General features: G+C 43.0%; 1 protein-coding gene across 5 annotated transcripts in view; it reads left to right on the top strand.

Annotated features, from left to right (window-relative positions):
• Window positions 1-13,640, top strand: part of DDHD2 (DDHD domain containing 2) — a 100,815-nt gene that overhangs the window by 46,219 nt on the left and 40,956 nt on the right. For all 5 annotated transcript variants that reach the window (XM_069766876.1, XM_069766878.1, XM_069766874.1 and 2 more), the window contains one exon: window positions 6,362-6,566. In XM_069766876.1, coding sequence (XP_069622977.1) covers window positions 6,362-6,566 — 205 coding nt within the window. The remainder of the gene's footprint in view (window positions 1-6,361; window positions 6,567-13,640) is intronic.

Raw genomic sequence — 13,640 nt, 5'->3', positions numbered from 1 at the left:
TGAGACATCTGTTATCCAAAACTACAGCAAGAAAGCCATTAAGTGACACATCTCTGGAATCGGGATCTCTGTCCCTACATTATATTGCCCTCAGGGGGACAGATTGTCATTTAACATCTAACCAGTTGAGTATGAATTTGTAATCTTCATCTTGTCTGAAAATTTGAGCTTGAAACGCCAGTTTGAATACACATCTAAATGGCACAATTTTGAACCGTGTCCATTTTAGGCATCATAGTTGGCCGTCAATGTCCTAAAATTTGCTTTTGTATGTCAGTGCTTACCCAAAATGCTTGTCTGGGTTACAAAATCTATTCTCTAATATGTTATTGGTGGATTCCAACTTGGGTTATGTGCACAAAGGTTTTTTTTTTTTTGGAACTGAAATTAAGAGTAAACTTTCTGTATCTCAAAAACATTGCGCTTTTGCTCTGAAAATTCAGAATAAATATTCAGCGTGCACATAACTTTTTAAACTTTTTTATTCTTATGTTTGTAATTTGCTCACTGTTTAATGTAAAGCCACTGATGCTGCAATTTTGATAGCCTTTACGTTACCCTCATCTACTCAGTTAAATAGATGCCTTTAGATCATGTCCTGCACATGCTTCACGTGATCTCTTCTTACTTATCTTCTCCCACCAAGAATTTTTTGTCTGTCTTTGGTTCTGTTATAGCTCTTTTTACATAGTGCAAATGTTTTGTAGTCTTTACCTAGGGGGTGTGGCTCACAGGATCCTCTGGGGCGTGTCTTTAGGCTGCTCTGCATTGTCACCCTAGAGCCACGTGCCCTTGTAAAGACCATAAAAATTAGCAGCAAATAAAAAAAAAAAAAAAATCCATTTCTCTAGCTGGATGGTAAAATTAATTATATATAAACCCACAAAGACTGAATACTCAAGGGAACAGTGGGAATAAAATAAGAGCAAAAACTGGTCACTTTTGACCTGGTTTTCTTTGAGAGGTGAAAACTATTGCATCACTGGGAATGGAAATATTGTCTGTAGATACTCAATTATAAGAACTGTCCAGGATTCTTTAGAAATTGCCACACTGCAGGAAACTGGAGATGACTAACTTGGCCTTATTCACATGTCAGTATTTTGCCTCAGTATTTTTAACCCCTTTTTGACATTAGATGTACTATCCCGTCGAGGTGGTATGGGCCCGTATGACCACCAACCGGATAGTACGTCTAACGCGAACAGCCGCGCTCACGGACCGCTCCTGGTACATTAACCCCCGGCACACTGCGATCAAACATGATCGCAGCATTCCGGCTGCATAGGGAAGCATAGGGGGGCTCCCTGCGTGCTTCCCTGAGACCCTCGGAGCAACGCGATGTGATTGTTTATTCTGCCTAACCACAAAAATCAGAATAAAAAGCGATCAAAAAAAAGTCATGTGCCCAAAAATGATACTAATAAAAACGACAACTCTTCCCGAAAAAAACAAGACCTCACATGACTCTGTGGACCAAAATATGGAAAAATTATAGCTCTCAAAATGTGGTAACGCAAAAAAATATTTTTTGCAATAAAAAGCGTCTTTTAGTGTATGACAGCTGCCAATCATAAAAACCCGCAATAAATAGTAAATCAAACCCCCCCCCTTTATCACCGCCTTAGGTAGGGAAAAATAATAAAATAAAAACATGTATTTATTTCCATTTGGGGCTAAACTTAGGGCTGGGGCTAAAGTTAGGGTTGGGGCTAGAGTTGGGGTTAGGGTTTGGATTACGGTTGGGTTAAGGGTGTGTCGGGTATGGTTAGGGTTGGGATTAGGGTTAGGGGTGTGTTGAGGTTAGGGGTGGGTTGGGATTAGGGTTAGGGGTGTGTTTGGGTTAGGGGTGTGGTTAGGGTTGGAATTAGGCTTAAGGGTGTGTTGGGGTTAGGGTTGGAGTTAGAATTGTGACGTCCGATCTCAATCCATGCAATTCTGCGTTGAAAAAGTGAAACGGTGCTCCTTCCCTTCCGAGCTCTGCCGTGCGCCCAAACAGTGGTTTACCCCCACATATGGGATATCAGCGTACTCAGAACAAATTGTACAACAACTTTTGGGGTCCAATTTCTCCTGTTACCCATGGGAAAATACAAAACTGAGGGCTAAAAAATCATTTTTGTGGGGAAAAAAAGGTTTTTTATTTTTACGGCTCTACGTTATAAACTTTAGTGAAACACTTGGGAGTTCTAAGTGATCACCACAATCTAGACAAGTTCCTTGGGGGGTCTAGTTTCCAATATGGGGTCACTTGTTGGGGGGTTTCTACTGTTTAGGTACATCAGGGGCTCTGCAAACGCAATGTGACGCCCACAGACCATTCCATCAGTCTGCATTCCAAAACACCATTTCTTCCCTTCCGAGCTCTGCCATGCGCCCAAACAGTAGTTTTCTCCCAAATATGGGGTATCGGTCTCCTCAGGACAAATTGTACAACAACATTTGGGGTCCAATTTCTCTTGTTAGCCTTGGGAAACTAAAAGAAATTGTATCAGAAGTAAAAAATTTTTGTGAAAAAAAAAAAAAAGTTAATGTTCTTTTTTTTTTTTTTAAAAAACATTCAAAAAATTCCTGTGAAACACCGGAAGGGTTAATAAACTTCTTGAATGTGGTCTTGAGCACCTTGAGGGGTGCAGTTTTTAGAATGGTGTCACTTTTGGGTATTTTCAGCCATATAGGCCCCTCAAAGTGACTTCAAATGTGATGTGGTCCCTAAAAAATAAAATGGTGTTGTAAAAATGAGAAATCGCTGGTCAAATTTAACCCTTATAACTCCCTAGCAAAAAAAAAATGTTGGTTCCAAAATTGTGCTGATGTAAAGTAGACATGTGGGAAATGTTACTTTATTATGGTAAGTATTTTGTGTGACATATCTCTGTAATTCAAAGTTGGAAAATTGCAAAATTTTTAAATTTTTGCCAAAATTCCATTTTTTTTTTTTCACAAACTCAAGTAATGTCAAGGAAATGTTACCACTAACATGAAGTACAATATGTCATGAAAAAACAAAGTCAGAATCACCGGGATCTGTTGAAGCGTTCCAGGGTTATAACCTCATAAAGGGACAGTGGTCAGAATTGTAAAAATTGGCCCGGTCATTAACGTGCAAACCACCCTTGGGGGTAAAGGGGTTAAGCAAAAATCAGTAGTGGATCCTACAGAGAGAGAGAAGGTATAATAGAAGATTTGCAGCTCTTCTGAGTTTTTGTGCCACTTCTGACGAAAAATACTGATGTCTCAATAAGGCCCAATAAATCCGTCATGTCTTCAGTGGCGCCATGCTGGTTGTTTTGCTGGTCGATCTCCACTAGTGATGACGTACAGATGATCCACACATGATGGCTGATTGGTGACCAACTGCCTAGTCATGTGCAGGAAAGACGTCACCGCTGCAGCCAAATAAGGGCAAGTGATGGAGACACAACGCTGGACCAGGGTAGGGTGAGGAAAGCCAAGGTTGTTTTGTTTTTGTTTTTTTATTTCCCTCTTCCCCCCCCCCCCCCTCCCAGAAAGGGGGCAACCACTTTAACCCTTTAGTGAATGAGCCAATTTTGACCTTAATGACCAAGCCATTTTTTTTACAAGTCTGATCACTGTCACTGTATGAGGTTATAGCTCTGGAACGCTTCAACGTATCCCACTGATTCTTAGATTTGTTTTTTCGTGACAGTTGTTAGTGGTAAAATTTATTGGATGTGACTTGCATTTATTTATGGAAAAAATGGAAATTAGGCAAAAATTTTAAAAATTTAACAATTTTCAAACTTTTTTTAATTTTTGTGTCCTTAAAGTAAAGAGTCGTGTCAGACAAAATAGTTAATAAATAACATTTCCCACATGTCAACTTTACATCAGCACAATCTTAGAAACAGTTTTTTAATTTTTTTTTTGTTAGGAAGTTATAAGGGTTAAAAGTTGACCGGCAATTTCTCATTTTTCCGACCACCTCACATTTGAAGTGACTTTGGGGGGGTCAGTATGACATAAAATACCCAAAAGTGACACCATTCTAAAAAATCTGCACCCCACAAGGTGCGCAAAACCACATTCAAGAAGTTTATTAACCCTTCATGTGCTTCACGAGAACTAAAGAGGTATAGAAGGAAAATATTAACATTTAACTTTTTTTCACAAAAAATTTACTAGACCCAAACTTTTTTATTTTCACAAGGGTATCGCGAGCAAATGAACCACAAAATGTGTTATGCAATTTCTCCTGAGTACGCCGATATCGCCGATGTGGGGGAAAGCCACTGTTTTAGAGCATGGCAGGGCTCAGAAGGGAGGGAGCACCGTTTGACTTTTTCAACGCAAAATTGGCGGAATCAATGGCGGGTGCCATGTTGGGTTTGGAGACCCCCTGATGTACTTAGAATTGGGGGGTTTCCACTGTATAACTCCAACCCCAACACAGTCCTAACCCCGACACACCCCTAATCCCAACCCTAATTCCAATCCTAACCCTAACCACAGCTATAGCCCCAACACCACAACCGTAACCCCAACCTTACCCTAGCCCCAACCATAACTGTAAAGAATGGGGAAAAATGCATTTTTTTTTTTTAGTTTTATTATTTTTACCTAACTAAGGGGGTGACAAAGGGGAATTTGATTTACTATTTTTTTTTTATTTTGATGACTGTGATAGGGTCTATCACAATGATCAAAATAAACCAATAGGAAAAATTTTGTATTGTTGTCGGGTACCGTCTGGCAGATCTCGGCGGGCCAGGCGCACTACGCATGCACTCTCCATTTTCTTCCAGGAAGAAAACGTGGAGGGCTGGGGATGGTGGAGCTACCGTGGGGCTTGGGGGACCCCATTTCTCCTCTAGATCATTTCAGAGGAGAGAGAAATGAATGGGGAAATCAGCCTTTTTTTTTTTTCTCAATAACAGCGATTATGAGACTGGGGACAGTAAAAACTGACCCGAATCATGTTCGGGTAACTGTGATCCTGAGCTCAGTGATTAGCTACAGCGGTGATGTGCGCTGACTACGTGATGTCACCACTGCAGTCAAAACATTGTGGCCCCGATTCATCAAAGTCTCTTCACCAGAAATTTCATGCAGAAAAAGAGGAATACGGTGGTTGAGTCCACGCTGTCCAAGGTTCAAAGGTGCAGACACACACAAGGTTAAAGCATGAATGGGGTTTATTGTGGCAACGCGTTTCAAGGTTTCCAAAGCTCTTCATCAAGACCAAACCACAATGAGCATACAACTCAAAAACTGCAGAAATATATGGACAATGTATTCGGAAAAAAGGCTCTAAGTAGCGAATCTTAGCAGTCATGATACCACGTCATTGTAGCATATACAGAGTGAACGCAAAATACAAAAATATGTAATTTTGACAGAAACCTTGAAACGCGTTGACACAAACCGCATTCATGCTTTATCCTTGTGTGTGACTGCACCTTTGAACCTAGGGCAGCGCGGACTCTGAACCACGTAGTCCTCTTTTTCTGCCCGGCATGTTATTGGTGGTCCAGCAGCAGCCATTACATGGTTTTATGGGAGTTGTGACTGTCCCAACCCGATCAGGTGAGCGTACCTACAATATTTTATTTCATTTGTCTGAGATAAGACACTATTTGTGCTTTTTGCTTCTCCAGCTTTATTAGTTGATGGTCACAAGAAAAAAGCATGAAAGATTGATAAGTCTCAACAGTTTTGCGCCCCATGAGGTTGTCGAATAATTTTGCCATTTTTGTTGGTTTTATGCCAGTTTTGCCCAGCTTTGTCAAAATGGTCTGACGTCACAGCTAATTCATGACAAGCGGTGGAGTACCTTACTCCAGCGTTTGACTGTAGTAAGATTTCTGATGAGACATACAATCATTAGAGGGTAGAATGTCTAGAATTAAACTTTTGAAATGTCATAGAGAAGCGTCAGACGTTTTTATCAGTGGGTGTCCAGAAGCTGAGATCTTCAGAGGTTGCTAAAACCTGGTCTTCACTCTTGGAGGAGCGCAGTGTGTCACCAACTTTATTTCAGTGATTGGTGGAAGTCTCAGGATCTGGCACCCAAGTCTCTAACGTGCCAAAAGTTCTCAGAAAACGTAGTTGCCCTTTATGTGCAAACAACGATCCGTAAAGAAGTTGGCAAAGTTTTAGCTGATTTCTACATACTGGTTTCTGAACACAATAGTCAAAACCTCCCATGGTCAATATAGAAGTCTAAGTGTTTATACCAACCCCCCCAGCTTTTCCTACAGAGCTGATCTTACGTAACACCGTGGAAGGAGGGGACAAAGTCTTCTCTGTGATATTAGTCAGATAGAAGAAGGATCCCCGGCCTGTGTAAGTGCAGCATCGCCTCCGCTGACTCTTTCATTAGTTTACTTTGTCATTCTAGCACATGGCGTCACTGGACACATTCAATATACTGGAGACCCCTCCACCGATCTTGTACCCGGTCTCTACTGAGACGATGGAGACAACAATGTACTACGAGGTGGTGGCCCCGCACTGGTTCTATGCCAGGACACATGATGGCAGAAGCTCCTGGAACCCCTTCAGCAAGGAGGACTCCGACATACTGGAGGCAGCGTTCTGCTCTGGTAAGGAAGCCCTGTAGAAGACCTCCCGTATGGGTGCACCTATAGGATTACCAAAAACATCGTTCACACAGGTCGCGTAGAGTTTGGGGGGGTTTCAATGTAAAATAATCTAACATTTTCTCCAGCTTTGTAGCATACCTTGTGCTCTCTATCTCTCTATTGTCCCTTTTTCTTTTTTTATTTTAGCATAAGGTTTATTATAAAGTTGTGCAACTTTTCCACTGATGCAGCAATTATAGGGGTTTCCATCATGGAAACATATATGTATGACGGAAACCTGAGTGTGTTTCTGTATCTGTCTATGCATCAACAGACCCCCCCTTAAGTGATTAGCAATGAAAAGTTCTACAACGCTCAAATATAAAATATTTCTAGGATCTGAATACTCAGACCACCGTGAAAATGTGTATCCTTAAAGGGGTATTCCCATCTCCAAGATCCCATCCCAATATGTAGTAGGTGTAATAATATTATTAGCAGATACCTCCAATTAGAAATGTAGTATAGTTCTTCTGATTCGCTATGTCACTTGCCCCATGTGCAGGGCATTGCAGTAGCTTAGGTATCCATGGTTATGAGCACTAACTAACTGGCACTAATATGACTGGTTGTAGCCATAGATGCTTAAGCTACTGCAATGCCCTGCACATGGAGTGAGAGAGATAGCGAATCAGAAGAACTTAGTACATTTCTAAATGGAGGTATTTTCTAATATTATTATCATTACATCTTGTACATATCGGGATAGGATCTTGGAGATGCGAATACTCCTCTTCAAGTTCCTTTTGTGAATGTAGTGGTGGTGAGCATGCATGACCATCGGTCCATTCACTTCTATGTGCTGTCTTCTTCTTTTATATCCTTATTCCTGTAGAAGAGAATGGTCACATATGAGCACTAGTGTTCCCTTCATGGGGGGACTTGGAAATGCACCAGATATGTGAGGGTCCCAACGATAGGACCTCCCAGCAATCATATCATTTGGATAGGTGATAAATCCTGTAAAAACCTGCAAAATTTGAAATGAAAATGTCCTATTATAGGATACGTTTTTTTTTCCTGCTTACAGTAGACCTAATTACTGTCCTTATTGTGTTTTCTTCTTCAGTCCTTTTTTTTTTTTTTCTTTCTTTTTAAGAAACTTTTTCAAACTGCTGGCTTTTTTTTTTTTTTAACCATTCAATTTTTATTGAGAAAACAGTACAATTAAAATGCAACAAGGAAAGGAAAAAGGGGGAGGAAGGGGGAGGGGAAGAGGCAGACATAAATGTAAATATCCACGATCAAGAATGAAACAAAAAAAAATTACAATACATGGGTGCATACATAGCTATGATATCAAACAATTGAGTCAGCTGGCAGAAGAAGGGGGATGGTGGTCAGGCGAGGAAATAAAGGGTGAGGAGACCCAAGGGTCCCACCACGTAAGGACCTTGTTCTTTTTTGCAAGACAGTCCGCAGTAATCGACTCATAACTAAAGTGCAGATTAATTTTGGATATCAATTCAGGTCTGGAGGGAATATTAGAAGATTTCCAGTGCTTTGCAATACATTGTCGGGCCGCTACAAGAATATTAGAAATAATGGGTTGAAGGGAAGATGGGAAGTCCAAGAGAGATATACCCAATACTGCTAGAGGGCCAGTTAGGTTGATAGGAAGATGGGTCACCTCTGAAAGAATCGCTTCAACCTGACGCCAAAATATTTGCACACTAGGGCAACTCCACCATACATGAGCCAGCAAACCAGAAACACCACAATTTTTCCAGCATAATGGGGCAGAGGAGGGATAAAATTTAGCTAATTTAACAGGAGTGAAGTACCATAGGAGCTGAATTTTTTTGCTTTGGTCGAGGTGACCAAGACACGAAGAGAATTTGGAAGGATGCAGCATAGCCATGCTCCAATCCTCCGGGGAAGCCTCGAATGCAAGGGCACCCTCCCAAGTGGACATAAATGGGAGTCTCTCAGAGAAATCATGGGAGAGGAGGGATTTATAAATGATGGAAATGCCATGATCAATCCACGTGTTTGGTCTGAAAAATCTGTGGATTGGGGTCTCCATACCCAGGGGGGACACGGCCACACCGAAGGAGTTGCAATGTTTAAGGAGGCTACGAATTTGGAAACACTGAAAAAAAGCCCTAGGAGGCAAGTTATAGCGAGCAGTGAGGTCCGCAAATGATCTCAGGCCCGACTCATTATAGAGATCATTCACTCGGTGTATTCCGCAGTCCCCCCAGGCAGAGAGAGACAAACCATCTATTGCGTATTCTAATGCTTGAATAGAGACGTAGTCAAATATAAAAGGGAGGTAAGTAGGGCAGAGACTTGTCCAGACCTTAGTGGCGGAGCAAATTGTTTTAAGAGGGGAGCTCCAACTGGGCGGCTGGAGCAAACAGATCTCCAGCAAAAGTTTGAGGGAACCCCTAGGGGCAAAGCACGACTCAATATGGAGCCACTGGAGGGAGGAGTTCCCCTCCCACCAAATCTTAAGGGGGTCTAGGAGAGCAGCTTTGTGGTAAAGGTGGATATTAGGGGCACCAAGACCTCCCCTGGCATATGGGAGAGACATTAGGGAGCGTTTTATTCTATGTGGCTTGTTATTCCAAATAAAACGGTCAATAATTGCTTGAAAAGCAGAGAGGTACTTAGAGGGGATAGCGAAGGGGAGGCATCTAAAAAGATATATAAGTTTAGGGAGAATTAACATCTTAGACGTTTGTATCCTAGCCATCCAGGATAGATGAGAGCAGGCAAGCTGGTCAATTTCTTTTTTAATTTCGTGGAGGGTTGAATCACAGTTAAGTCGAACAATGTTTTTAATATGGGTAATTTGAATACCTAGATAAGTGAATCCGAGCGGAGACCATATAAAAGGGTAAATATTTTGGATTTGAAGTTGGAGAGAGGAAGAGATAAATAGGGGAAAAATTGTGGACTTGGACAGATTTAGCTTATAATAGGAGGCTTCAGCAAATTGGGTAAGAATGGAAGACACTGCAGATAGTGACTGTAGAGGAGCAGAGCAAGACAACACCACATCGTCGGCGTAGAGGCCAATTTTGTGCTCCTGACTTCCCACCATTACCCCCCCTAATGTCAGGGCATTGCCTCACCGCAGCCGCCAGGGGCTCCATGACTAAAGCAAAGATGATGGGGGAGAGGGGGCAACCCTGCCGGGTCCCATTTGAAATAGAAAATATACGGGATTTAAAGCCGGCTGAGCGAACTGAGGCACAAGGATTGGAATACAAAGCCATAATAGCTGAAAAAATCTGGCCAGTAAGACCAAATTTGTGCAAAGTAGATGCTATATAGCCCCAGTGCACCCGATCGAACGCCTTTTCCGTGTCGAGAGACAGGAACACACTGGGGAGGCTCCGCCTCTCCACCACATCCAGCAGGTCGATCAAGCGTCTCGTACCATCTCTAGTTTGCCTACCCGGGACAAACCCAACCTGGTCTGAGTGAACCAAGGATGGGAGCACCGACAATAACCTATTGGCCCAGACCTTAGCATATATCTTTACATCACAATTTAGAAGGGCGATGGGATGAAAATTGCCAGGAGAGGTCATAGGTTTCCCAGGTTTAGGAAGTGTCGAGATACAAGCCTCCAGACCCTCTCTCTCAATAGTACCCATAGAGCGCCAGTAGTTAAATAAACGAATGAGAAAAGGAGAGAGGATAGTGAGAAAATGAGAGTAGTATTGCAACACTGCAAAAACGCTAGTGCATGCCCTTATCATCTCCCGCCTCGACTACTGCAACCTCCTACTCTCTGGACTCCCCTCTAGCACTCTGGCACCACTCCAATCCATCCTACACTCTGCTGCCCGACTAATCCACCTATTCCCCAGCCTCTCCCCTGTGTCAAGCCCTTCACTGGCTTCCTATCGCCCAGAGACTACAGTTCAAAACCCTCACACTGACATACAAAGCCATCCACAACCTGTCTCCTCCATACATCTGTGACATGGTCTCCCGGTACCTACCTACACGCAACCTCCGATCCTCACAAGATCTCCTACTCTACTCCCCTCTCATCTCTTCTTCCCATAACCGCATCCAAGACTTCTCCCGTGCTTCCCCCATACTCTGGAACTCTCTACCCCAACACATCAGACTTGCGCCTACCATAGAAACCTTCAAAAAGAACCTGAAGACTCATCTCTTCCGACAAGCCTACAGCCTGCAGTGATCCTCAACCTACTGAACAGCCGCACAGCCAGCTTTTCCCTCTCCTAGTGTATCCTCACCCACCCCCTGCAGACTGTGAGCCCTCGCGGGCAGGGTCCTCCCTCCTTATGTACTCGTGTGCCTTGTTATCTGCTCATGTTTAATGTATTTGTCTATATTTGCCCCGTATTCACATGTAAAGCGCCATGGAATAAATGGCGCTATAAAAATGTATAATAATAATAGTATGAGAAGGAAAAGCCATCTGGACCCGGGGCAGAGCGTTTTTTGGCCTCTTTGATTATTTGGGAGATTTCAGTTGCTTCTATAGGGCCGTTAACCCCTTTCTGACATCGGACGTACTATCCCGTCCATGTGGGGTGGGCCCCTATGACCATGGACGGGATGGTACGTCCAGCGCGATCGGCGGCGCTCACGGGGGGTGCGCCACCGATCGCGGCCGGGTGTCAGCTGCCTATCGCAGCTGACATCCGACACTGTGCCAGGAGCGGTCACGGACCGCCCCCGGCACATTAACCCCTGGCACACCGCGATCAAAGATGATCGCAATGTGCCGGCGGTGCAGGGAAGCACCGCGCAGGGAGGGGGCTCCCTGCGGGCTTCCCTGAGCCCCCCGCAGCAACGCGATGTGATCGCGTTGCTGCGAGGGTCTTACCTCCCTCCCTCCCTGCTCAAGCCCCGGATCCAAGATGGCCGCGGATCCGGGTCCTGCAGGGAGGGAGGTGGCTTCACAGAGCCTGCTCAGAGCAGGCACTGTGAAGCAGCCTGCACTGCTCTCAGATCGGTGATCTGACAGAGTGCTGTGCAAACTGTCAGATCACCGATCTGTCATGTCCCCCCCTGGGACAAAGTAAAAAAGTAAAAAAAAAAAAATTTTCAAATGTGTAAAAAAAAAAAATAAAAAAAAATATTCCAAAATGAAAAAATAAAATAATTTATTATTCCCATAAATACATTTCTTTATCTAAATAAAAAAAAAACCAAACAATAAAAGTACACATATTTAGTATCGCCGCGTCCGTAACGGCCCGACCTATAAACCTGGCCCACTAGTTAACCCCTTCAGTAAACACCGTAAGAAAAAAAAAAACGAGGCAAAAAACAACGCTTTATTATCATACCGCCGAACAAAAAGTGGAATAACACGCGATCAAAAAGACAGATATAAATAACCATGGTACCGCTGAAAGCGTCATCTTGTCCCGCAAAAAACGAGCCGCCATACAGCATCATCAGCAAAAAAATAAAAAAGTTATAGTCCTGAGAATAAAGCGATGCCAAAATAATTATTTTTTCTATAAAATAGTTTTTATCGTATAAAAGCGCCAAAACATAAAAAAATGATATAAATGAGGTGTCGCTGTAATCGCACTGACCCGAAGAATAAAACTGCTTTATCAATTTTACCAAACGCGGAACGGTATAAACGCCTCCCCGAAAAGAAATTCATGAATAGCTGGTTTTTGGTCATTCTGCCTCACAAAAATCGGAATAAAAAGCGATCAAAAAATGTCACGTGCCCGAAAATGTTACCAATAAAAACGTCAACTCGTCCCGCAAAAAACAAGACCTCACATGACTCTGTGGACCAAAATATAGAAAAATTATAGCTCTCAAAATGTGGTAACGCAAAAAATATTTTTTGCAATAAAAAGCGTCTTTCAGTGTGTGACGGCTGCCAATCATAAAAATCCGCTAAAAAACCTGCTATAAAAGTAAATCAAACCCCCCTTCATCACCCCCTTAGTTAGGGAAAAATTAAAAAAATGTATTTATTTCCATTTTCCCGTTAGGGTTAGGGCTAGGGTTAGGGCTAGGGCTAGGGTTAGGGCTAGGGTTAGGGCTAGGGTTAGGATTAGGGCTAGGGCTACAGTTTGGGTTGGGGCTAAAGTTACAGTTAGGATTTAGATTACATTTACGGTTGGGAATAGGGTTGGGATTAGGGTTAGAGGTGTGGTTAGGGTTACTGTTGGGATTAGGGTTAGGGGTGTGTTTGGATTAGGGTTTCAGTTATAATTGTGGGGTTTCCACTGTTTAGGCACATCAGGGGCTCTCCAAACGCGACATGGCGTCCGATCTCAATTCCAGCCAATTCTGCGTTGAAAAAGTAAAACAGCGCTTCTTCCCTTCTGAGCTCTCCCGTGTGCCCAAACAGGGGTTTACCCCAACATATGGGGTATCAGCGTACACAGGACAAATGGGACAACAACTTTTGGGGTCCAATTTCTCCTGTTACCCTTGGGAAAATACAAAACTCGGGGCTAAAACATATTTTTTGTGGGAAAAAAAAGGATTTTTTATTTTCACGGCTCTGCGTTATAAACTGTAGTGAAACACTTGGGGGTTCAAAGTTCTCACAACACATCTAGATTAGTTCCCTGGGGGGTCTAGTTTCCAATATGGGGTCACTTGTGGGGGGTTTCTACTGTTTAGGTACATTAGGGGTTCTGCAAACGCAATGTGACGTCTGCAGACCATTCCATCTAAGTCTGCATTCCAAATGGCGCTCCTTCCCTTCCGAGCTCTGCCATGCGCCCAAACAGTGGTTTCCCCCAACATACGGGGTATCAGCGTACTCAGGACAAATTGGACAACAACTTTTGGGGTAGAATTTCTCCTGTTACCCTCGGGAAAATACAAAACTGGGGGCTAAAAAATAATTTTGGGGGGAAAGATTTTTTTTTTTTCATTTTCACGGCTCTGCGTTACAAACTGTAGTGAAACACTTGGGGGTTCAAAGCTATCACAACACATCTAGATGAGTTCCTTAGGGGGTCTAGTTTCCAAAATGGTGTCACTTGTGGGAGGTTTCTACTGTTTAGGTACATTAGGGGCTCTGCAAATGCAATGTGACACCTGCAGACCATTCCA

This window comes from Ranitomeya imitator, chromosome 4, assembly GCF_032444005.1.
Source record: "Ranitomeya imitator isolate aRanImi1 chromosome 4, aRanImi1.pri, whole genome shotgun sequence".
NCBI classification, from domain to species: domain Eukaryota; kingdom Metazoa; phylum Chordata; class Amphibia; order Anura; family Dendrobatidae; genus Ranitomeya; species Ranitomeya imitator.
This window is presented reverse-complemented; position numbering and strand designations above follow the sequence as displayed.